The sequence below is a fragment of the Quercus suber genome, unplaced genomic scaffold (genome assembly GCF_002906115.3).
Source record: "Quercus suber isolate HL8 unplaced genomic scaffold, Cork oak 2.0 scaffold_127, whole genome shotgun sequence".
Lineage (NCBI taxonomy): Eukaryota > Viridiplantae > Streptophyta > Magnoliopsida > Fagales > Fagaceae > Quercus > Quercus suber.
In genome coordinates, this window is record NW_027069590.1 from 934,376 (window position 1) to 960,091 (window position 25,716).

General features: G+C 35.4%; 3 protein-coding genes and 1 non-coding gene across 6 annotated transcripts; 2 read left to right on the forward strand and 2 right to left on the reverse strand.

Moving 5' to 3' along the window:
• Positions 1 to 3,431: 3,431 nt before the first annotated feature.
• LOC112015491 (uncharacterized) lies at positions 3,432 to 4,229 on the reverse strand. The gene has a single exon (XM_024047891.2). The coding sequence runs from the start codon at positions 4,227 to 4,229 to the stop codon at positions 3,432 to 3,434; it is 798 nt and encodes a 265-aa protein (XP_023903659.1).
• A 2,211-nt stretch (positions 4,230 to 6,440) lies between these two features.
• TRNAA-UGC (transfer RNA alanine (anticodon UGC)) lies at positions 6,441 to 6,513 on the reverse strand. The gene has a single exon. It is a non-coding gene; the product is annotated as a tRNA-Ala (tRNA).
• Positions 6,514 to 6,577: 64 nt separating this feature from the next.
• Positions 6,578 to 18,807, forward strand: LOC112015495 (DNA polymerase delta small subunit). 3 transcript variants are annotated; one of them, XR_010629987.1, is made up of 16 exons: positions 6,597 to 6,705; positions 6,850 to 6,979; positions 8,030 to 8,136; positions 8,255 to 8,381; positions 8,993 to 9,100; positions 9,826 to 9,941; positions 10,063 to 10,146; positions 12,379 to 12,447; positions 12,533 to 12,604; positions 12,680 to 12,771; positions 12,855 to 12,982; positions 13,221 to 13,322; positions 13,453 to 13,520; positions 14,569 to 14,635; positions 14,972 to 15,014; positions 18,581 to 18,807. XR_010629987.1 is itself a non-coding variant. In XM_024047894.2 (15 exons), exons 1-14 carry the CDS (start codon positions 6,640 to 6,642, stop codon positions 14,626 to 14,628), a joined length of 1,329 nt encoding a protein of 442 aa, XP_023903662.1. In that variant the 5' UTR covers positions 6,578 to 6,639; the 3' UTR covers positions 14,629 to 14,635; positions 18,581 to 18,807. The 3 variants fall into 3 exon arrangements, 2 of the variants coding, with proteins under 2 accessions (XP_023903662.1, XP_065632145.1); XM_024047894.2 differs by lacking the exon at positions 14,972 to 15,014 and having other exon boundaries at positions 6,578 to 6,705; XM_065776073.1 differs by lacking the exons at positions 14,972 to 15,014; positions 18,581 to 18,807 and adding an exon at positions 14,779 to 14,965.
• Positions 18,808 to 20,084: 1,277 nt separating this feature from the next.
• Positions 20,085 to 22,764, forward strand: LOC112015487 (uncharacterized). Its single transcript, XM_024047887.2, has 2 exons — positions 20,085 to 20,513; positions 22,365 to 22,764. The coding sequence occupies exons 1-2, from the start codon at positions 20,178 to 20,180 to the stop codon at positions 22,452 to 22,454; spliced, it is 426 nt and encodes a 141-aa protein (XP_023903655.1). The 5' UTR covers positions 20,085 to 20,177; the 3' UTR covers positions 22,455 to 22,764.
• Positions 22,765 to 25,716: the final 2,952 nt, after the last annotated feature.

The window sequence follows — 25,716 nt, forward strand, 5'->3', positions numbered from 1 at the left end:
TTTAGAATAAGAAAATTAAAATTTATATTTTCACACACACATTCATATATATATATATATATTTTTTTTTTTTTGATGGGAAGACATATCTTCTTTTATTAATCAAAGTCTGAGGCGTTTACATCCTGAGAACAGGCAGACTCTATGAGGTTAGGAGTTTCCTCCAACCAAACTTGAAAGTCACCAATCTGTTTCGCAAATTGCGCTAAGATATGGGTAGGCCTATTGCCTTGCCTTTTTACATGGGAAAAATTGAAAAAACTGAAATATTGAACTAAAGACAAAATACTGGAAATAATGGTTTCAATGGAAGACGGCGGTTCAGAAGTGCCCAAGAGAGACCTGTGGAGAATCAGAGAATCTGTCTCAAAAGACACCTCTCTGAATCCCATTTCCCAAGCAAAAATTACTGCTGCCTCCATAGTCTTTGCTTCAATCTCCAAAGCTGCCAAGGGTGCTGGGAATCTTCTGCTCATAGCTGCCATGACTCTGCCTTCTGCGTCCCTCACCAACATACCCATTCCTGATGCTTTCAGCCCTGTGAACACAGCTCCATCTATATTCAACTTGTACTTAGGACTCTCGGGTGGGTGCCATTTGATTGCTTCATAGAGAGTAATGGAGCTTACCACCTCATTTGCAGATCGGTACTCCTCTACCATCTCCATAGCACCATGAACAATTGCTCTACCCTGTTTTCTTGTGCCACCATGCCTAAATGCATTTCTATTTTTCCAGATTCCCCAACATACAGTCACGGTTTTCTCCAACAAATCAGTATTTGTGGGCCTTTGCCTAATAATCTGCCATATCACATCAATGAAGTTCCACCTTTTCTCAATTTGAAAGGGGAAGGCTAGTTTGCAGTTGCTCCATACCTCAGCAGCCTTATCACAAAACCAGAATAAATGACTGTAGTTTTCTGCCTCTTGTCCACAGGTCTCACAGAGATCATCAGCTATGACATGTCTCCTTTTCAGATTTTCTTTGGTTGGTAAAATGCCTCGGCATGCCTTCCAAGCAAAGCTTCTGATTTTGTTTGGAGTCTTCATACCCCAAATGGACCTCCATATTTGTTTCATTACTGTACTGTCAGAGCACTCCCCTTCACTGCAGTTGATATGTCACTCCATCAGACTCTTATAGGCACATCTAACTGTAAATTTGCCCTTAGGATTTCCAGCCCATATGCATCGATCCGGAGGTAGGTGCAAGCTCAAAGGTATTCCAAGTACCAAATCTGCCTCCTCCTCACCTAGCACCTGTCTGACCAGTTGCTCATTCCACTCTTTTTTCTCCAAATCAATTAGTGTGCTGACTTTAGCATCATTAGGCAGGATGTGGTTCATGGGAGACAAGATTTTTTGAGCTGCTGGTGCAGGTAACCATTTGTCCGACCATAAAAGGATGCTATCTCCGTTCCCTACACTCCACTTCATACCCTTCTTCACCACTTCCTGCGCTGACATGATACTTCTCCATGCATAGGATGGGTTACGGCCTAGTGAGGCTTGGGCAAAATTACAGTCTGGGAAGTACTTTGCCTTAAATACCCTATAGAACAGAGAGTTGGGATGGGTTTGTAACCGCCAGCCTTGTTTGGCTAGGAGGGCTCTATTAAAGGCTTTGAGGTCGCGGAAACCCATTCCTCCCTTATCCTTGGGAAGACACAACTTGTCCCAGCTCAACCAGGCCATTTTCCTCTCCTCCTTTTTCTGCCCCCACCAAAATTGACTCACCATACTTGTAAGCTCATCACAAATTGAGTTGGGAATTTTAAAGCAACTCATTGTGTAGGTTGGCACCGCTTGAGCAACTGCTTTAATAAGGACTTCCTTTCCAGCGGGTGAGAGAAGCTTCTCCTTCCAACCGGATAGTTTTTTCGCCACCTTCTCCTTTAATTGGGCAAAGGAGTTGGTTTTGGATCTGCCTACTAGGGAAGGAAGACCAAGGTAAGTCTCATGCTGTTTGATCACCTGTGCCCCAAACAAAGTCTTGATAGCTTCCTGAACCTCTCTGGCTGTATTCCGGCTGAAGTACAAAGAGGTTTTTTGTTTATTTAGCTGCTGCCCCGATGAGTCCTCATATACTTTTAGGATTCTCATAATCTCAGCACATTCTTCATGGGTGGCTCGGCCAAAGATTAGGCTGTCATTAGCGAAGAATAAATGGGAGAGCTTTGGGCCACTTCTGCTTGCTGCAATCCCTCTTAACCTTCGCCTCTGTACTGCTTGGTGGAACATGGCAGAAAGTCCTTCCGCACAAAATAGAAAGAGATATGGCGATAGTGGGTCTCCTTGACGAAGACCTCTTGAAGGTGTGATGTGGCCTTGAGGAACACCATTGATGCGAATAGCATAGGTGACAGAACTTACACACTGCATGATGAGTCCTACCCACCTTTCTGAAAAGCCCAACTTAAGCACGATTTGATGAAGGCAGCACCATTCAACCCGGTCATACGCTTTGCTCATATCTAACTTGAGTGCCATCTCCCCTATTTTCCCCTTCCTTTTCTGGCTGATGTGGTGCATGGTTTCTGATGCAACTAGAACATTATTAGTGATTAGCCGTTCCGCCACAAACGCACTTTGATTTTCACAGACTAGTTTTGGCAGAATCTGCTTGAGTCTATTTGCAATGGTTTTAGATGCGATCTTGTACGCCACGTTGCAAAGACTAATAGGGCGGAAATCTGTCACTAGTTTTGGGTCTTTGACTTTTGGGATCAGCACTATATGTGTCTCATTAAATTTTGGAGGAATTAAACCGCAATTTAAAAAATCCAAAACAGTTTTAGAGACAACAGAGCTTACCGTGGGCCAATAGTGCTGGTAAAAGATCGGAGGCATTCCATCCGGGCCGGGTGCTGTGGTTGGGAACATCTGCTTTAGTGCCCTCTCTACCTCGCTAGCTTGGAATTCTCTTAGTAGTAAGCTATTCATTTGGCCTGTAACTTTGCATTGGACAGCAGTGAGAAGCTCATCACTTACCGCTGGGTTCGAGGTAGTGAAAAGAGAGTCAAAATACTCCACAAAAATCTTGCCAATTACTTCCCCATCCTCCTGCCATTCTCCATTTGAGTCTTGGATTCTATCAATGGTGTTTCGTTGAAGCCTGCTGGACACTTTAGTGTGAAAAAAGGAGGTGTTTTTATCACCTGACTTTAACCAAGAAATCCGAGACCGTTGATGCCACATGAGTTCCTCAGCTTCCAATAGTTTGTTTAGCTCACACCGCGTACAGTGGATTTCCTCCAATATCAATGGACTACCCTTCTGACATTCTAAAATCTCCAATTTTTCCTGTAATGAAGCTATTTTTTTCCCAACATGGCCAAAAACACTTTTATTCCAAGCACTCAATGAAAGACGACATTCTTCGAGGCAATGGTAAAGGGATGAACCCGAATCACTACACATACCTTTGAGCTAAGCAGTACTTACGACATCAGCACATGACTTCTCTTTAAGCCACATTGTCTCGAATCGGAAGGGTTTAGGACCACGTTTTCTCCGAGACGTCGATGGGCTGTCTTTCAGCAAGAGCATACAATGATCCGAAGAGGAGTTGGCTTTGTGATATAGACGCTTCTTTGGGAATTTTGCAGCCCAACCAGAAGAAACCAATGCTCTATCCAGGCGTTCCCTCACCCATCCTCTGTTTCCCAGGCGCCTACTCCAAGTAAAATCCTGACCAATGTAGCCCAAATCACGCAACTGACATGAATTTATCGCCTCACAAAAGTTAGCCATTTGTTGCACTGGCCTCGAGCGTCCACCTTCTTTCTCTCCACTGTGCATGAGTTCATTGAAATCTCCAGCACATACCCACGGCAAACTATTGTTACTAGATAATCTCTTTAGCAATACCCATGACTCTTCCCTTCTGCTAGTGTCCGGGTTACCGTAGAAACCCGTGAACCTCCACTTCTGGGACCCATCATTTTGGTTAACGATCGCATCAATGTGACTCTCTGAGTAAGATTGTACCGAAACTGATAATTCTTTCTTCCATAATAACACTAAACCCCCACTCCTCCGTATACTAGGCACCACCAAACCTTGGGACCTCTTCAAACCCTCCTTTATTGAATCAAACTCTGCAACAACAAGTTTAGTTTCCATTAAAAAAATTAAAATGGGATCTTCAGAAGACACTACCTTCTCAAGGGCGCGAACTGTACGGCGGTTCCCAAGCCCCCGACAGTTCCAAACTAATGCATTCATTGATCTCAGCGGGGTTGCTTAGCAACCTCCGCCGTTCCCAGGTGTTTTGCCATCAACTGACCCATTGCCAAAACCTGCGCCTCTATCTTGCTCCTTTTTTCATTGAAAATGTTCTGCTGAATTTCTTTGAGCGGCACCGCATCTTTCCTTTTGGCACCAACTGCCTTCTCTCCATTAGCTCGGTCTTTCCCTTCCACCGGTTCTCTTGGTATGCGCTTCCAAGTACCCAATTTTTCAGTGCCTCTATCCCCATTTGTTTTGTCTACCGTCGAATTCCCTGTTTTGTTTTCTTTACCCAGAGAGTTGTTATGTGAGAGCTGATAGTCCGAAGTGTGCCCTACACCTTCAGGTATAAAGGTGTTAAAAGATCCATAGGTAAAGGTCTGGGCCAAAACCCGTGCCTCTTTATGCTTTACAATTGACTCTCGTGGACTCAAGTTCTCTTTTTGCAAAATTGGGGAGTCAATGGGCCCATCAACTTTATTAGTCACCCCACCCCTCTTCTCAAGGACCGTATGGGCCTCCATTTTTTGTTTTGAGCCCACGTTTAAATTCTGCTTCATTTGTGGCCCACCATGGCTAGCTGGCACCCTTCTGTTATAGACCACGTGGTTGTCCTTCCCCTTATTTTCCTCCTTAAGGATATCAAATTCCTTAATTGCCTGGTCTATTTCACGTAACTGCTCCGAGAATAACGCTGCGCGAGATTTTTGCGGCGAAGTATCCTCCATTTCCAAATCCACAACTCGGTGAGGATTCGTTCCCTGTGTAACGGTTTCGCCGCCATGACTCCTTGCTGCCGTCGTTGGCCCAGGTTTAGAACTTGTCTGAGGCTGCTCCCTGGTTCGTCCACTACTTTTTCCTCCCCCGTTGCGCCCGCTAGGCTTTCTCTTATTGACCTCCGCAACCATAGGTCGTTGGAGACGTTCGGAATCAGCCCGTAACCACGGACCGAACTGCCTGTCTTCCGAACCAAGGGATTCCTTACTGTTTATCCAGAGAGGGCAGTCTCGGTCATCGTGGTCTATCTTGCCGCACCAATAGCAGAAAATGGGGAGGCGCTCGTAGCGAAAGTCTACCCATCCTATTTTCGACCCTCCCATCCGTATGGTTCTTCCTCGGCTCAACGGTTGAGATATGTCAAGTTTCATTCGGACTCTGAGATATTTCCCCAAGCTAAAGCCTTTTTCCCCCACATCAACCTTCTCCACGTCGCCTAAGGGCCCTGCAATCTTCTCGGCAACTTCTTTGGTTTGCATTCTCATGGGCAACCCGTGAATCTGAACCCAAAAGGGTGCCCTGTAGAAGCTCATAGTGGAGACTGAGTCTCCAGTTTCGAATTTTTGTAGAACCACTAGATACTTGTCGAAGGACCATGGACTCGACCAAAGCACTCTTTCCATGTCCTCTTCATTTTGAAACAGAAAGAGCACTGTATTGTCACTAGCATCCTGAACCTCAAAGTTCTCCGATGTCTTCCAAATGGGTTTTAGTGCTTTAACCACCGCTTCTATGTTTATTCGTCTCTTTGTTAAAAACTTTCCTGCTAAAATCCAGCCCTCCGTCGCTTCCTGAACGTCAATATCTACCTCATCCCCCTCGTGCTCTGAGAGTTTCAGTTTCTCACAACGTCTTGATAAGTCCTCCATGAGACTCGGTCAGACAATGGAGAAAGGAAAAAAAACCAGTTTTCTACCTAAACAGGAGAAACTTTTCTTGTCAACGACAAGCACCTTTTTTCACCTTTAGGTTTCAGAGAAAACCTAGAGAGAAAACCCTTGAACATTTTTTCACATTCATATATATTATATTAGAGAGATGCTATGTCTACAACAATTTTACAATATTTTTACAACCAATTACAGGTGGTTAGTTGTTATTAGTTCAAATTTGAAACTAACACTAAAATTACTTTTTTGCCTCAACAATAACAACCAGTAATAACCTACAATTTAGGATTTGTTATAAAAATATTATAGACATATTATTTCTCATCATATCATGTGAATATTTTTAGAGAAGTGTCTATTTGTGATTTGAGTTTAACTTTACAAAATGTAAATAGTTCGTTCGCCCAAATTCAAAATTCCTAATTTAGAAACAAGTGGTTGCCAGGTGTGAAATTATTGCATAACAACACGTGGACACGTGTCATCCCAGCAACGATTATTGCAGTTGTCAATTGCCATACAAAACAAAAAACGAGGAAACTGGAGATGCGGGGTATCGAACCCCGTACCTCTCGCATGCAAAGCGAGCGCTCTACCATGTGAGCTACATCCCCATATTTTTCTCATGTTCGTTTTTTTAACCATATTTTGTACCTAAAACAATATCACACTCTCATTCCGTACTTAAGCCCTACAGGCTACAGCTCTTTGATTCAGTACCACTTGCTGTTTTTCCCGCCATGGAAGCCATGGAAATCGACTCACAGAACATTCTCCAGAGAAAACAAGCTACCTATACCTCCCTGGTAACTATTCTCTTACTCACTAATTTCCACTTCTTCTTTACTTTCTCAACACTTGTCACTTTCCCGAGAAACCATGGGGTAACTTTTTCTTTTTCTTTTTCAAAAAACTTGATGTGATGATGAGGCTGACATTGTTGATTGCAGGATGATACTTTTGGGATTCACAAAGAGACATATAGGGGACAGCAGTACAGTCAAATTTACTTCACTCGTCTCCATTTGATGCGAACCCTCCTCTATTCCCTAGCCCCCAATTGGAAACCCCATTTGCCTGGTAATCCTTTTTTGTTTATTCCAAGTTCGTTTCTTTTTACCCTTTTGACCATTTTGCTTTTCTGGGTTTTTATTTATTTATTTTAAATTTCAGTTTAATTATGTTAATTTTCACTTTGGGTTTGGGTTTACATTTGAGTTTGCCATTTTGTCTTCATAATCTTTGTGATTTTTTTTTTGTTCGGGGGGTTTAAGTAGCTGATGTGTTGTGTGTTTAATGTGAATATATGGAATTTGGGTGGGGCTAGTTTGGTTTGGGTTTGATGTATTGGCACATTTGTGGTTGATAATTTGAGATTTTGTAGTTGTAGACTATGATTTTTTGTGTGTGTGTGTGGATTATTTGGTAAATTTCTGTATGTTTTAGGGGGGAATTTGTGATTGAGAAAAAATTTAAGCATTTAAGGTTTAGGGGTATTATGAAATTCAGGATTTTGACCTAGGAAGTAAGGACATAACATGACATGGAACATGGCAACACGGCAATTCTTGAAAAATTAGGACACGATTTGGTGGTGATATGATAATTAATTAATATAAAATATATAAAATCGAAGGATATTTAAAAAAAAAATATATATATATATATATAATAAAAATATTATATGATAATTAATTAATATAAAATATATAAAATCGAAGGATATTTAAAAAAAAAAATATATATATATATATAATAAAAATATTTTTTTTCCTCCCAACTCATTGAGGATACACGTGCAGAGGTCTTTGGTGTTTTCAGCACGGATGTGGCGAGGATTTTGGAGAGTCAGTGCTTATATTTTAACACCCACTTTTTGCTTGTAGGGTTTCCTTGGCTCACGGTAGCTATATTTTATTGGGTGAGAATTTAGTTTGAGGGTTTATTGTTCATTTTGTGGGGGCACATGGTCAGGGCTTAAATTTAGCTTAGTCATTTCAGTCTTTATCACGTAGTCATTTAGTGAATTGAGAACTCGTTGCTTGTGAGGTTTTGACAAGTTACTAATTAGGTAAGATAGAAAGTTCTTTGGACTAATATAGATATGTATTGGGTTTTGCTGGGTTGCAGTTTGCACAATTTTGCAATTGGAAAAAGACAGGGAATGCATCATTGTCGGAACCCTGTACAAGCACATGAAACTCAAACCTTGCATTCTTGATGAATACTCCAAGGAGGTATTGTAGTTGTCAATGAATGTGTTATATTTTCTTCCATATTTTTTTTTTCCCTATTTTGGTTTTTATGATTGAGAATGAAGTTTTAAAAATAAAAGATTTTAATTGCAATCTACAGAGATCTGTGACTCCGCTTGTCAAGCCTCATAATTTTATGCATCCAGATGATACGCTAGTTTTAGAAGATGACAGTGGAAGAGTTAAGCTTAGTGGGAGTGTCCTCTTACCGTCTATATATGTAACAGGTTTGTATAATGAAAAATATACTATACTAACATAAGAAAATTCATGTCAGGATCTGATGGTAGGTCACTAGTTTGTTTTAATCTATTGGGGGGAAAACCTCAATTTTTGTATGAAAATAATTGCTCAAGCTTTTTCATGTGTGGTTTATATCATCTTTAGTTGCAGTAGGGTTGGTTTTCTGGAGCTCTGGTCCATTTTCAGGCGAAGTCAATTTATGTGGCGGTTTAACCTATGAATTTGAACTTCCTTACTCCTAAAAATGCTTCTTATTGCTAGCCTGATGAATGCTGGTTTTATTGAATTTTTCTTTTAAATCATCATAATAATTGGTTTAGGAGTACAATTCATTGGATGGTTATGATCAACCCAGATTTAATGCATACCAACTTCTTAATGCTATTTCCATCTCTTCACTTATTTATGTTTGGAATGAGTAGTGAGTGATCTACTCAGCTATTCTTATACTCTGAAGTTTGTGTAAAATTTGGGCTGCAGTTAGTCTGTCTTGTCTCTTGTTGCCCCTCAGAAATGGAACTTGTAGGACCAAAAGATTTTGAATCATTATCTGTTTAAAGCATGTTTATTTGTATTAACTTACTGCATGTGATAGGTGTTGTTGTTGCTTTGCTTGGAAAGGAAACTGATGCTGGAGATTTCTTGGTCCAAGATGTCCTAGAAGCTGGCCTACCACCCCAGATAGAGCATCCCCTTAAACCAAGTATGATCTGGTCTACCTTCCTCCCTCTTCCTTCTTAATTTTTCCACCTTTCAGTAAATTGCCTGTACGAGTGACTTTTTTGTTGGTCAGATGCATTCATGTAATTTTTGGAATAATAACTTCTAACAAATCATGGAACTATTCTGCAATATGTATCGAATGTCAAATTATAGAAACAGGAATTAATATATGTTAATTGTTCATTATATAAAAAAACTCCACTTAGAAAATCAAATTGAGACCAACAATGAATGAATATTGAATATAAAATCAAACTCCTACATTTAAAAATGATAGCATTGGCTATCAATTAAATTATCTCAGTAGGAAATAAGTTCACACTCACATTAACAGATGAAGTTCTGAATATATATATGGCAAGAAAACATCTTGGGGAAGTCAAATGCCATCATTTTAACTGATATTTCTAGTCCATTTTGAATTTAACTTCAATATGTGTAAGTTTCTACTTGGAAGTGTAAGTTGGTTTTTTTGCTTGACTTATGTTTTTCTATCTGTTATTTAATAAATTGGGAATTGTGAAGGATATTTGTGCAGGAGTATATATGGTTGGAACTCTGTTATACCTGACTCAATTTGGCTAGCAAATGCATGGATATCCCTTTTATCCTTGTCCTAACTGAAGTTGTTTCAATCATGTCTGCAGAGTTGGCATATCTTTTCTATAAGCTTTGCCTTGATTTCATTAAATTTGAAATTTGCAGGAGAAGACAAGCATGTTGTTTTTGTATCAGGGTTAAGGGTTGGGGGAAGCACTTCTAATCCTCTCCAGTTTCAGCTTCTTATTGATCATATAACAGGACATTTAGGAGATGAGAAGGTTCATTTTGTCTTTTCCTTCAGTCTGTTACGTTGGTTTATATTTTTGGTTGATTGTGTTACTTGCTTTTTAAGTGCAAACTAATCTAAATGGCTAATTTATAGAACTATGAAATGAACAGGAACAAGGCATTGCAGCAGAAATAGTTCACGTAGTACTTGCTGGGAATTCTGTTGAATTTCCTCGTGGTCTTCTCAATGGACAGGCAATGCATTAATTTCATTTTGGTTTCTTCTGTGGATAAGCAGATTCAATATTTTCATTTTCTATAATTCTATTCTATAACACCAATCAAATAATTTTTTTCTATAATGATATATTTCTGTTGTGATTCATTTTAATAGCTATGTTATTTTTCTTTTGATTGTTAGAAACAATAGGTGCTAATATATGTGCTTGAACTCATAAGTAATTTCCTTTTATTTATCATTTTCAGGTGTGTTTAGATACTACTTATTTTGTTGAAAACTAAAAACACTGTAGTAAAATAATTTTTTAATGTATGAATAGTGCTGTGGGACTTATTTTTAATGAAATTTTTGTTGAAAAAAGAGGTTTGTAGGTCCCTTGAACAGTGCATAGGACCCATTAGAAAAGCAAAAAAAGGCCAGTGCCCGTTCTCAAAAAAAAAAAAAGAAAAAAAAAAAGAAAAAGAAAAAAGAAAACGCTGAAATGCAGACGCTGGGTCTGTTTCAGCTGTACTCAAACGGGTACTTCATTGTTTTTGGGAGAAAAATAAACAATGATCTCTTTGTGGGTTTTTCAAGCAGCTATTACCTAACTCGTGATCTCTGCTATATCATCAGCCTTTGTGCAAGTTCTGAACAGACTTACTCTTATCTCTCATTGTAAAACTTTCATTCAATGTGCTATTATTTTGAAAATTCACTGGTAAGTCTAGTAAAGCTAAAATTATCTCCTGAGCCCATTTTATGGAGCAGGCATAGGAGATACTTCAATTTTTGCATCAATTAGTGGAAAATAAAAATTAGATGCCCATATCACATAATAATTTTCATGATAGCAGATGAGTGTTTGTACCAAGAATAAAAATCTTCTTGGAGAATTGTTTTAGAAATTTTAAGGGAGATCTCATGATTTCTCCTTTTTCTTTTTCCCTCTCCATTAGTCTGTTTGTTGGTTCATTAAAAGTTGTTGAAGGTTAGGACAGGATCTCTCCTCCCAAGGCTCTACTTTGACATGTCCATCCCTAGTTAATGGCCTTTGTATGTCTGTCACTTGTCCATTAGTCTGTTTGTTGCTTAGTTTAGGGCAGGATATCTCCTCCCAAGGCCCTACTTCGACATGTTCAACCCCTCATTGCCAATTGGAAGGGCTAGTGTTTTTAAGAGATTTAGTTGAGTTATAGCCTGCAAGAGGTATGTCTTACATCTGAAGCAATAAATTATTGTGGCTCCTAATTATAAGTAAAAAAATTATGCAATTTTCTTAGAACTTATTTTGATGAGAGTAGAGAATATACGGTTCTGACGTGGTTTTAACGAATGGGAGATGGAGTTGGTGGGGGCCTTTACTCATACATTGAAGTCACAGAGTCCTCCTATTGATGGTGGAGATAAAATGAGGTAGTGTTTGGGGTCGAAGGGGGTTTTTGATATAAAATCCTTTTATGGTGCATTGAGGGGATCAAGCTCTATTACTTTTCCTTGGAAGAGTATTTGGGGTGTGAAGGCTCCATGTTGTGTGTCGTTTTTTGTTTGGACAGATGCATGGGGGAGGGTTCTCACAATGGACCATTTGAGGAAAAAGGGCTGCACTATTATGGATCGGTGTTGCCTGTGTAAATGTAATTGGGAGAGTGTGGATCATTTACTTCTACATAGTGGTGAGGTTTTTCGGTTATTAAGCTTTGCCCTTAGATCTTTTGGTGTTTCTTGGGTACTACCTAAAAGGGTTATTGACTTGTTAGTTGGTTGGAGGAATTGGTTGGGTAAGCATTTTTCAAACGTTTGGAATTTGGTACCACATTGTGTGATGTGGATTATTTGGAGGGAGAGAAATAATCGCATATTTGAAGATTTGGTGCCTTTTGGGGATAAGCTCTTAGAGTTGTTTGCAACCACTTTGTTTGATTGGTCTTGTGCGTGGGGTTTTACTCCTTCGAAATCCATTCTACTGTTTTTAGATTTGCTTTTTTCTTGTGCATAAGTTGTTTTGTTTTCCTTTGTTGCTTGTACATATTTCCTTCATTTACTTCATCTCTTTGATGGAGTAGCTTCTTTTTAATACAAATTTTTCTTATCTATCAAAAAAAAAAAAAAAAAGAGTAGAGAACAGAAAGTCTGGGAGTTCTCAGTTTTGTTTCTTAAAATCTTCAAGAGTGAAATTTATGATCATAAGTCAAGAATCATTAATACACATGACAATAGTCCATTACTGCATTTCCGTTAATGGTGATTTTACTCAACATATGCAGAATTTGGCTTCAAAGGATCAATCAAGGCTGTCTGAGCCTATTAAAGAGCTAGATATCTTTTTGACACAGGTTAATATCATTAGTTTGCGTGCTAATTTAGCTCCTTTCTGTCCCTCGTTGGGAATGAAGATGCTTATATCTTACTTATTTCTAGGTTGCTGCTAGTTTGCCTTTAGATATCATGCCAGGATCTGATGACCCAGCTAACTTCTCCTTACCTCAGCAGGTTTGTCCTTGAAAGCATATATACATCATCATCTTCTCCATCATTTGATTTATTGCTAATGTTTTTTCATTTCAGCCGTTGAATAGATGCCTTTTCCCTGGGTCTTCAGCTTATAACACTTTTAGGTCTTGTACTAATCCTCATTGTTTTGAGGTTGACAATATCAGGTATAACCACCCCCCCAAAACACATACAGAAAAAAATAAAAAGGAAAGAATAAGACTTTGACAATGTGTGGTCTGGATTTAAGATTTCTTGGAACATCGGGACAGAACATAGATGATCTTGAGAAGTATTCAGAGGCAAAGGATAAACTTGAATTCATGGAAAGGACATTAAGGTGGAGGCATTTGGCACCGACAACACCTAATACTCTTGGTATATCTATAATACTTGACCATCAATCTGATTTCTTTTCTTCTGTTAACTCTGTTACTTGGCTCTGAAAATTTCTTAGAGGCTTAGCAGCTGACTAATTTGATATTAGAAAAAATTATTCATAGAAGAAATTGGGAGAGTTGAATGAGTAAATTTGAAAAATATAATTTTTCATGAAGTTGTGTTTCTCTTCTGTTTATGTAGTTAAATTAATTTTCATGTTGTTACTATCTTCCAGGGTGTTATCCTTTTGTGGACAGGGATCCTTTCTTCATTGATAGCTGTCCTCATGTTTACTTTGTTGGTAATCAGGATAAATACAAAACTGACTTAATAAAGGGTACTTTCTTCTTAACTTGCAAATCTCAATTAAATCATCACTATTTAACAACATGTTACTTTTTAAGCCCTCCCAGGGAAATAAAAAAATTTCATTAGATGACAACTTTAATGATAACTTTTGAGTGCAGGGTCAGAAGGGCAGTTGGTGAGACTCATATGCATTCCTAAATTCTGTGATACAGGAGTTGCTGTTGTGGTAAGCTTTTAAACTTTTTAAAAGCTTTAAATATAATCTTTTAATCATATCAGGGTGCTGATGAACTTTCAAGGAATTAGCACTAAAGAATAAGCTTTTAACATGTTAAACTTGCACGGGGGTGCATGTGCTTTATGTCATCTCCCATAATCAACCAATGCCTTCAATCCCTTCTATAATCTGTGGTAAAAACAGTCAAAAGAAAAGAGAAATGGAACTCGTGCCTCTTGCATGTCATGTAATTTGGCTTGGAACAGAAGAATTCTATTCCAATTTGGACTCGGTGAAGGGTAGGTGAAGGGTAGCCGCCAAGTTGGTTTTTTCTACTATATATATATATATATATATATCTGTGGTCTTGCTAAAGATTAATTATTGAGAGCCGAATAGGTGAGAAAGAGTAGCTGCACAATAGACTTATCAGATACAAAAGGGTGTTCTTTATTCTTTATGAGAGAGACCCAAGGGTGAATATGGGGTGAGAGTGCATGTGTGCTACTATTGTAATCTCCTTATTTTCTAGTGGAATTTTCTCTATCGTTGCTTGTGGATGTAGGCATATTGCTGAACCATGTAAATTTTGTGTCTAAATTTCTTCTCTCTTCTTTAATCTTGCGTAAATGGTTTATTTTCACAACAGTCAATCCATTTTGAAAGATGGAAGCCTTCTAATAGTTCAAACTATGAGCTAGGTGTGTAATAACTAACTGTCACACATCTATGGTCCTTGGACTGAGCCTATGTTACGCTTATAAAATTGCTTAAAGAAGATGACTGATTAATTGATGTGATTTCATATTATGTGTTACACTATAAAGTATAGATTTCACACTCTCCATAAGATACAACATGTTTAATCAATATTCTTAGCGTGTCAAATGTCAATATATCTATGGTAATTATAAAAAAAAAAATTTGGGAAATAGAGGATTTTCTTTTCTTTTTACAGTTCTGCTTTGAAGTTTATATGGTAATATTGTGCATACATCCTTACAGAAAAATATTCATGGATACATGCTTACATTAATACTTTTTTCCCATTTTGCAGCTAAACTTGAGAAATCTTGAATGCCATACTCTCAGTTTTGGGACTGAATTCAGCTCATAACATGATGGTAAGAAATTCTGCTGGTATTCAGAGCTCTAGATTTAAAGTTTAACTTCGGCTTATTCTCATAATTATGAATAATGTTGTAGTAATAGTGAATAAATATTGAAAGAGATTCAGTCATGACACTGCAACCCTTAATGTCACCAGGTTTCTTTTAATATCATGGTTTGATTGAAAATGTCACAAGTAACCTAATAAAGAGCATCAAAGCATCATGGCTACTTATTTAATGATGATGATGATATAAAGCAATTATTATTTTTTTTTTTATCAATTTTTGTAGTTTGACATGCAACTGAACGTAGCTGACTATAATTAGTTGAGACTTGTAACATTGCAGATGAGAGGAGATGCTACAAGCATAAAATGTACTGTATGCCCATGTATGTTTGTGCTTGTCTCATTTTTTGTTTTAAAAGGATATATATATTATTGTTGATGAGAAACTCAAGAAGAAAGAAAACTTAATCAGGGTGTTTTCTTTGTGAAAACTGATTTGTCTTATATAATATAGACATGCATACATACAAGATGATAACAACAACAATCAAGTCTTAGTCTCAAAAATCAGAATTATAGGGTTGGCTATGGATCACCAACAGTTATTCAAGGTCGGCCACATGTACTTTGTTATAGATTTATAAGGTTTCCACCAACCAAAGTCATATTTTGTTACTTTCTCAATTGACATATCATTTTTTACTATTTTTGCTAATTTTACTTTTGGTCTTCCTCTACTTTTTTCATTCTGTCACTTTGAATTGATTCACTCTTTCTCATTGGAGCATTAATTGCTCTCCTTTGAACATGACCAAGCCATCTCTCTCCCTTATCTTTTCATCAATAGGGGCCACCTATATCTTTAAACTATGTCCTCATTTCGAATCCTATTTTTTCATGTATATCCATCTTAACATTCTCATTTCAATTATATTCATTTTTTTGAATATGTTGCATCTTAAAAACCCAACATTTAGTACCACTAAGCATAATTGGTCTTATAGTAGTCTTTATAAAAAAAATTTCAATTTAACTTAATAGGTATTCTATGATCACAAGATAATCCTAATGCACATCTCCACTTTATATACCCTGCTCTTATCCTATGATTCTCATACTCTTCAATCTCTAAATATTTATGAATTAATGATCCAAGATATCAAAAACTCTTGCTCTTGAGTATCTTTTGACCATCAAGTCTTACCACCCCTCCAGCTTTGTTTCTACTTTTATTAAATTTATATTTCATGTGCTTTGTTTTAGTTCTACTTAATAGAAAGCATTTAGATTCTAGAGCATCTTTTCAAATTTAGCTTGACATTAACTCCATTCATAGTTTCACCTACTAAAACAATATCACAATATCATCTGCAAAAAAAAAATATAACAAGGGATTTTCCTTTTAATCAATTTAATGAGCTCATCCATCACTAGTGCAAAGAGATATGGACTTAATGCCGAGTCAAATCTACAGCGATAGGAAACTCACTTGTAATGAATTTGCTTGTTCTCACATTAGTTACAACTTACATATCCTTAATCAACTTAATATACGATAAAGGAACTCCTTTCTTTTCCAAAATCCACCATATAGCCTTTAGGGACACTATCATATCCTTTTTCTAGGTCAAAGCCAATGTCCTTATAGGCCTTTCTTTAATTTTCCATTAGACATTTAAGTAAGAAAAGAGCTTCACAGTAGATTGTCTTGGCATTAAACCAAATTGATTCTCCAATATGGTTATTTCATGTCTTAACTTATGTTCAATCATTCTTTTTCAAAGTTTCATAACGTGACTCATAAGTTTAATTTCAAGGTAATATGTACAGTTTTGAATATCCCCACTGTTCATGTTAATAGGTATTAAAGTACTTCTCCCCGACTCACTAGGTATTTTGTTAACACTTAAGATCTAATTGAAAAGGTTGGTCAACCAGCACACACCCACATCATCCAAGAACTTCCAAACTTCAATGGGGATTTCATTCAGCCCCATAGCTTTTCCCATTTTCATCCTATTTAATCCTTTGTTTACCTCAGTCATCCTAATTCTTCAAACAAATCTACGGTTTCTATCATCCATTGGGTTACACACTCCAATCTTTTATATCATTTCCATTAAAAAGTTTATTAAAATAACTTGTCGATCTCTCTTTAAAGTTTAATATGCTCTTATCTACTTGTTTTCATTTCCCTTGTCTTAGCAAGTTTAGAAATATCCTTTTAGCCCTCCTCTGTCCCCAACTTGCTATATAATTGATCATAAGCCTTACCTATCAAAAATAAAATAAAATTTATCATAAGCCTTACATTTAGTTTCTTAGACCACCCTTTTTGCTTCCATCTTCGCTACTATATAATTTTTAAAAGCAACATTGTGTCTACATCTAGGTAGCTTCTATATTTCTCTCTTTAATCTAATTGCTGCTTGTACCACTTTATTCCACCATCAAGTCTCCTTAGTTGGTCGCCCACATCCTTTAGATTCTCTAAGTATGTCTTTTAGTCACTTTTTAAATACAATTAGCCATTTCATTCCGCATCTGATCAACATCTTCTAATAAATTCCACTCGCCTTCTTTCATCATTTTATCTTTAAACACACCCTTTCCCTATAGGGAATTAACCCGAAATTCCAAACCTGTGAGAAGTAAAAAAAATTTGAGAAAACACACGTCAAAGAAAAAATAATTAGACACATAAGACAATGTTTACATGGTTTGGCAATTTGTCTACGTCTACGAAGTTGCGGGGATTTCACTATTATCAAGAAAAAAAATACAAAGTGCGGCAGTACAGTGTTTTAGTCTCTCAAGAATGACAACAACGGTGAAAAAATCCTAATCACCAAAACTGCGTTTTCTACATCTTGCACACAAGATACAAAATGGGCTACAAAATGGGTCAAAATTTTTTTCCTGCGGGTGTTGCCCTTGGACCCCTAGGAGGCTTGTCCATGAGCGCTACGGCCCAAGACTAAGTCTCAGAAAAATCTCCCATTAAAAAATTACACAATATTATTCGGGTCGGGTCGTCAAACGGATCAAACATAGCTAGGCTCTACAAAGCCCAATTTATCTACGTCCACGAAGTTGCGGGGATTTCATTATTATCAGAAAAAAAAATACAAAGTGCGGCAGTACAATGTTTCAGTCTCTCAAGAACGACAACAATGGCAAAAAAAATCATAATAACCAAAACTGCGTTTTCTACATCTTGCGCACATGATACACAATGGGCTACAAAACGGGCCAAAATTTTTTTCCTGCGGGTGTTGCCCTTGGACCCCTAGGAGGCTTGTCCATGAGCGTTACGGCTTGGGCCAAGTCTCAGAAAAATCTCCCATTAAAAAATCACGTAATATTATTCGGGTCGGGTTGTCAACCGGATCAAACATAATTAGGCTCCACAAAACCCAACATTTCCCCACCCCCCTTCAAATCCCACCACCTAATTGTTGGGTTTCTTTCTTTAATACCTCTTCTTCACCATCTTGTAATACCAATATCTATTACCACCATTTGTTGAGTGGTTATGCTCTATATTCCTATTAGACATTTCTAGAGAACAATATGGATCCAAACAATTCCTTTTAATTGAGTATGTAATGAAGTCTAAGGAATATGGCCATTTTTTTGGTTTTGTAAATCAGTCATGGTATTTCACTGTCAAGTAGCCCATGTGAATTTTCTGGCATCTTAAAATTTAAACATTTGTTTCTTTGAACCTAGAATAAAAACATCTTGGCTTCTATTTTGGTGTTTCTTCTTTCAATAAACTCCTTTGAATTTCCTCAGTGAAAGAATAAAAGAACTTTAATTTGTTAACATATTTCCATGGAAAGAAATAATCTGCAGATCTGAAAATGTTTTGCAAGTTGTTTACACTTTTTAGTCTATACCTCACTGGTTATGACAAGTTAAGTTCTGATTGCAACCTTGTTTGTAGAATCCTGGCAGAGAAAATCAATGAGATGGATCTCTGAAGTTCAAGCCTGAACAGAGTTTTCTCCCCCTCTCCTAATTTTATTTGAGTTATCATCTGTAAAGTATTGTTGTCGAATTTCCTTTAATGTACCATTGTTGTAACTTGTAACGTAGGGTACAATGATGCTTTTTTCCGGCCAATATTGATGATATTGGAAATTATATTCATGAATTCTGCCTTTTAATTTAGGCTGTGGGTGTGTATTTTTTCCTATCACATTATCTAATACTTAGCGTGATTAAATGACTGATATGATATTTCATGATTAAAGAAGTTTTCCCCCTTCTAGACCATAAATAAAGCAGTGGACTCTCTTAAATTCTGTTGATTCTCCTCCATCTGCGAATATTTTCTGTGAATAAAATCGCATAAATTGATCCATTAGCAAGTGGCCTTATGTTTTAGCTAATTTTACTCAAATCGGTCTGTCACTTGTAATGGAATTCAAGATTCATATTCGTATTGCCAATGGGAAACAAAAAAGTTTGGAGCAGCTTTAATCTAGCAAAGAGATTGGGATCTTTTTTTTGGAGAAGAGAATGAAATTATACAAGTGAGTTCTACGAATATGAATACTTTTACGTGTATTAAATTGAGTTATACTTTACGTTTTTCTCAGAAAAGAAGAAGAAGAAGAGTTTTTTATACTTTGCGTGTGTCCAACTCCAACTTCAGTTCTTAGCCAAAAAAAAAAAAAAAAAACTCCAACTTCAGTTCATAAGTATTAAGGGATTTATTAACATGTGCCCTTATGACAGATATTAATAAACCATTTTAAGAAACATTTTATGGAAAAAACAAAAAAGTAATTTATTGTTTTGACAACTTTTTCAATCTTTCATAATTTTTTTTTTTTAAATGGATGGCTAGGGACACACATTAACTGGATCAAAGTATTAAATCTTGTTTTGAAAACATGATTGACTATAAAGTATCTAATTGTAAAAGGATTTTGAAAAAAGTTTTATCGAAAATTAAAAAAGTTTTATCGAAAATTGAAAAAATTTTGGCAGTTTTTTCAATTCTTGATAATTTTTTTTTAGAAATAGATTTGTTAATATATGTTTTAAAGGCATACATTAACCATACTCTTTGTACGGTAAAAATACAATTTCAAGTAAAATCGTGTCAATTGCGAGATCCGTATAAACAGTACGTAACCATCATCAGCAAACTTTGATACCACAGTCACAGTGCCACCAGCACCAGGAAGCGCCAACATTTGTCAGCAAAGAATGTGAGGGGCGCGCCTTTGCCGTTCTAAACAATTATGGAATAATTGTAGTATTGTTATTATTAATTAATGGCCCATCCATCAGTATACTGTATATGACATGCCTAACAATTATTGAACTCTTAAAAACCCCTTTGGTCTTCCCAACGGCTATATTTTCCACTTTCATTATTCAAATCATTTACGTACCCCAACGGTCCATTTTCCACATAATAAGACACAAACCCAGCATTATAATCAATAAATCTCACCCCCCAATATATTTTGCATTTTCATTATCATCACTCATCACCTCTCTCCCTCATTTCTCTCACTTTTTCTATAATGGACTCTGCTAGCTCTGCTACAGTTCAACATGTTAACAAGAAGTCTTCCGATGAATTACTTAGAAAGTTTGCTGAAATGGGTTCGGATTCGGGTGATGAGGCCCCGGCGAGGAAAGAGTTAAGGGTGTTGAAACGCCGGAAAAAGGGTAGGATAATTAGAGAAGGTGGTCAATGTGAGAGCCCATCTAATAGTACTAGCATAGTGGAAAGGAGGTCTCTTCTTCCTCTAGTGCCAACAAGAAGGTCAGCATTGCTTCGGCAACTTGGGATTGGGAGGACAAAGCTGAGGGCAAGGGATATCAAGAACAAGTCCCTCTTGGGAACCATTGAGAAGGTTAGATTATTATCTTTGGGCTTTAACTAAAACGATACTATTACTCTTAATTTGTGTTAATTTAGGATTTGAGCATGTCACTTTCTTGGCAATGTAGGACTTAAGTTTTTAGTGATGTCATTTGTTGATATTCTATAGATTGATTGGAAGGAAAGGAAACACAATGATTTCAAATGCTAATAAAAAACTCAATGTGTTTACAATGCAATGAAATTGAACAAAGAATATAGAATTGTCTGGTTAATCAATATAAAACCATCTAGAATTCAATAGCTTGATTAGATGATTGGCATTTGCGGTCAAGTCAGTGTCCAAAATTCAACCCTATCTTGAAGCTTTTAGGAAACGCATACCTCATTGTGTAGTTCACTATATAGCCATTTGGATCTTCTTTAAGACTATGCTTAAGATGATCCTGATTCCTGTCCTGCTTGTCATTGTTGTTGCGTCAATCTGATCATGTCCTAAATCTAAAGAGACAAAAGTCTATTCTCTAAATAAAAATAATTATGTGAAGTTAGGTTAATACGTGTAGCATTATCATCCATTAACCTTTTCTGTATGGTTACATAAAATTCTGTGATGCTATCCCTAGTCCACAGTCCACACTATATTTGTCAGAGGATGAGGAGGTTGGAACTGTGTCTTCTTTCTCCTCCTTGCTGTTGAGAATTTCAAATCTTGAGAGAGTTTCAATTCATAAGAATTCAAAATTAAAAAAAAAAATTGATATTTATATTGTTCAATCATCAATGTATTTAGAATTTAAATTTATACTATAACACTGTTTTTAAATATAAGATATCTTTGAATTTTTTTTTTTTTTGAGAAAGAAAATCGTGGTGTAACATTTGTCCCAGTATTGGTCACAAAATAAATAAATAAATAAATAAATTGTTTACAAGATAAATACTTATTTAGTAACTTAAGAATTAATAAATTTTGAGCATTATTAATAGTTTCTACATGACAAAAATATCCTTAAAACTGATAAACATTTTTTTTTTTTTGGGTAAAAAAAAAACATTCTTCCCCTAAAGTAGATTAATAACACTTACATATACAAAATGTGTGAAAATTAACGTTTATATTTGCTTTGTAAAAAGTGAGAATTAGATGTTCATAAAATCATAATTCTAGATAATTTTTCAAATCAACAATCAAGCTTTCATGAAAACAACTTCTCAAAAAAAAAAAAAAAAAATTTCATGAAAACAAAAATATAAAAAGAGCAAAAGTCCTTGCGGCATGGGGCATTGGAAGTCCTCTTTTACATAAAAGTCTAAAAAAGTCTTACCTATTACACAAGATTCCCCTTTCTAGGGAATTCGTGAGAGTTGGTAATACCGTAATAGGCAATGCTATCCTCAATTTAGAGGGGCCAAATCTTGGTCCAAGAACAGTTTTCAATCAATAATAAAGTATTGCATCAAGTGTATACAAAACTCGTCTAAAATTGGTTCCAGTCTAAGTTTGGTCCAATCTAATAATACACTAGTATAGCCAAACACGGTTCACTATTTATAACTAGTAACTACAAGTCTGCAACTGCTAATACCAGTAATGGTTCAAATCTTAATTATATAAAATGTCACTGTTGTCACTTACCAAAAATAGATGTTACAATCACAGTGTACCCTATAGAATAATAATCACTCTACAAGTATAAGTGCGTGTGGAGTTTGAAGGTAAAAGGTCGGAGTTGAATTTAGGAGAAAGTTTCACATACATATACACTTAAATTAAGTTAAAGTATAATTTCTATTTTGTATTTTTTTTTAAAATTTACTGTTTTGTAGCCTATGCTTCCTATTTCTTCTTTCTAATGAGTTATATGTGGTAATTTTGCAGACATGGCGTAAAACTGTAGAAGGGGCTTCAAAAGTATTTATAGAGAAGCATTACCACCGGCACAAGCGTTTGATAAATGACACTGTCTAGCTTCAACTCTCTCTCTCTCATAAAGCTTTTTTTAATGTGGCCTTAATGGCTTAATGCCATGGATGGGAAGGGGAAATTCTTAGCCTGCCATTAAGGCAATAAATTTACACCAGTTGTTTTTTTTTTTTTTTTTTTTTTTTTTTGAGGAAATTTACACTAGTTGTTCTTATTATAAGTATTTCATTTCATATATAAGAAATTAATTACCAGTTGTTTTTTTTTTCTTTTTTAGAGGAAATTTACACTAGTTGTTCTTATTATAAGTATTTCATTTCATATATAAGAAATAAATTAAGATCAATTTAATTAATTAATTGCATATCCCATCAAAAAGAAAAAATTGCATATTCTAAGCTGTCTGTCTCTCTCTCTCTCTCTCTCTCTCTCTGTGTGTGAAGAAATTAAAAAAGAGCATCTATAGAATAGCCCAAAAGTCAAATTGTCCACGAATTGGGATGAACCATACATAATTGCACGGTGGAAAGATTTGGAGGATCATGCAAACAATTCATAAATTAAGTGGTTTTGGTGTGGAAACCAAAAGCAATTCAAACTCACAAGCTCATAAAAATATACGAGGAAATATGAACCAATGCGCAAGACACGTGTAGAAAATATACACGTCTATTCATGTTCTGATTTCACGTTTTTAGATCAATTCTAAGGGCTAGTCAACTAGAAAAGGCCCTGTATAAATAAAAAAATAAAAAAAAAAAGAAAAGAAAAGAAAAGGAAAGGCCCTATAAAGTGATTTTTTTATTGAAAAAATAATGTCTAGTGGCAAGGATGAAAAGAGATTTTGATTCTTATAAAGCTCTTTTGTGACCTTTGAAAAAAACCAATTTTTTTTTTTAAATTTTTTATAAGAAAAAAAAAACCAAAATTTTAAACTAAAAAAAAAAAAGTTTTACCATTTATTAAAAAAAAAAAAAAAAAATTCACAGTTTTTTTTAAAGCCCTTTATTAATCATGCTTAGTTATTGTAAAAATTCTATTACTAAAATCTTCAGCTAAAACTTTACTTCTTACAATAATACTAAACATACACTAAGTAGTGGAGACATATTTTTCTCCATATCTCACTCGAAATGGATTTCTGCTTAGAATTTCAAAATGCATATAGGCAGGAGGGTCCAATCTTGAAATTAAAAAGATTTTTTTTGCTACCTAAGCAAGACTTTTTTCTCTCTTTTCCACTTTTTGGTGCATATCCACGAAGCACATCCTAACAAGATAAAAGATAAAGTGACTATGTTTCAAAAAAAAAAAAAAAAAAAAAAAAATGAAAGAATGATCAATATATTTGTTTTGATTTGAAAAGCTGATAGGAAACTGAAAGTATACGAAAACATTAACACATAGTTGAAAATTGACATATGGATGTACTGAGCATTATCGAGGAACACCATTCCTCAAACTTTCCAGAAATGTTTATTAGATACTATTGAAAACTAGTCCATTTGTTATGATTAGAGGAAGATGATGATTTAGAGTTATTTAGATCGAGATACCTCCATCATAGAGTGTTCTGAAATTCTTATTCATGATAAATAATGGATTAGATTTTACAATATTACTAATACAAATATTGACTATTTTCATCTTAGTTTGTATTATTTATAATCATTAATGATGTGGAAAGTTCAATCCACTCATTTCAAAATATATAAATATGATTTTAAAAACTCCATACATGATTAAGAAAGTCTAAGAACACAATAAAATGTCACAACATTTTCATAATTGAGTTGATGGGCTAGTCCCTATATAGTAATATTTTATTTTTATTTTGATCTTTAATGGATTGATAGCTCAACTGTGACAAAATGCTGTGACATTTTATTGTTGCTATAACAAAATTAAATGGATTTATGGTAAAGAAACTGGATAGCAACAAAATCCAATACATAATATATGGATGATGTGTGGGGACATAATTTAAAGGGTTGGCAACAACAAAATTTTAATGCTAACTGTACCATTGGTAGCCCTTGAGGATTAGATTAGATAATGTAGGTAAACTGAATAGTGAATACAATAACAACCTTGTGATACACAAAAGTAGGCAAGGCTTTTACTTCACAGGTCGCATGTGTGTTTGCTGCCCCTTTTGTTAGGGAGGAAAACAACATGCCTCTAACTCTAACAACACAACTACTAATCCTGCTTTTTAATTCATAGGAAACAAGGTGTGTAATTGATAAGCCGCACCTACTCCATCACACGCGTCCTATACCCTCTCATCAAATACAATTTCTATTGACTTCTTTCTTTTTCCCTTTTTTTTTTTTCCTTAGATAAGATAGAATTTCAACTAAGAGTGTCTGTTTTATGATAACTACTCATTATCAGCATACCAATGTATCACTTAGTTTTTAGTCTAGACGTAATTTAAGCTCCAAATATATTATTGGATTACAAGAAATTTTTTCAGTTGAGTTAACTGGAACTCACAATTTATATTGACTTAAAAAGAAATTTTTATAGCTACTAGTATTCATATAGCACATGTTGCACGACATGAATTGCGATATGTAAAAGAACTGTAAATGCAAAATCGCATTTCAATGACTAAAGTATATTTTTCTCCATTAGTGATTTAAAAAAAAAAAAAACTTTTCTCCCTTAAAATTTAGGTTAATTTTTATTACATTTAAAAATTTTCATTTTAATTCTTCTCTTGATTATGTTTTTATATCGTTCATGCTATTTCTATTAATAATCAAACCATTAAGTATCCTTTATGTTTAACAATTTTATAAAAATATTGCATAAAAACATATTTTAGATGATTAGATTACTAATGAGTATAGATGGCAATGATGAATGTTAATATAAAAATATAATCAAACATGAGCTAAAGTGAAAATTTTGAAACATAGACTATCAAAATAAAAACAAGACTAAAGTGCAAACTATACCCCTAAAGTTTGGGAGTCTTTGAATTTACACTGAAGTTTCAAAATTTAAATTTTCCACCTTGAAATTATATTTTGTTTGGATCAGCAGCTTTTTCATTCATATTTTATGTTATGTGCAACATAAACTTGTCACATATATTTAATTTGTCCAATAAAATAATGACATATCGTTTTCATTATGCCATGTGGCATCATGTTATTGAAAAAATTAAATATGTGTTGAAAGATTTTTGTGGCATTTAATAGAAAATATAGACGTAGGGAATGCTAATGCAAGCAGAATATAACTTTAGAAGGTAAAATTTAAATTCTTAAATTTTAGAGTATAAAATCTAATCCCA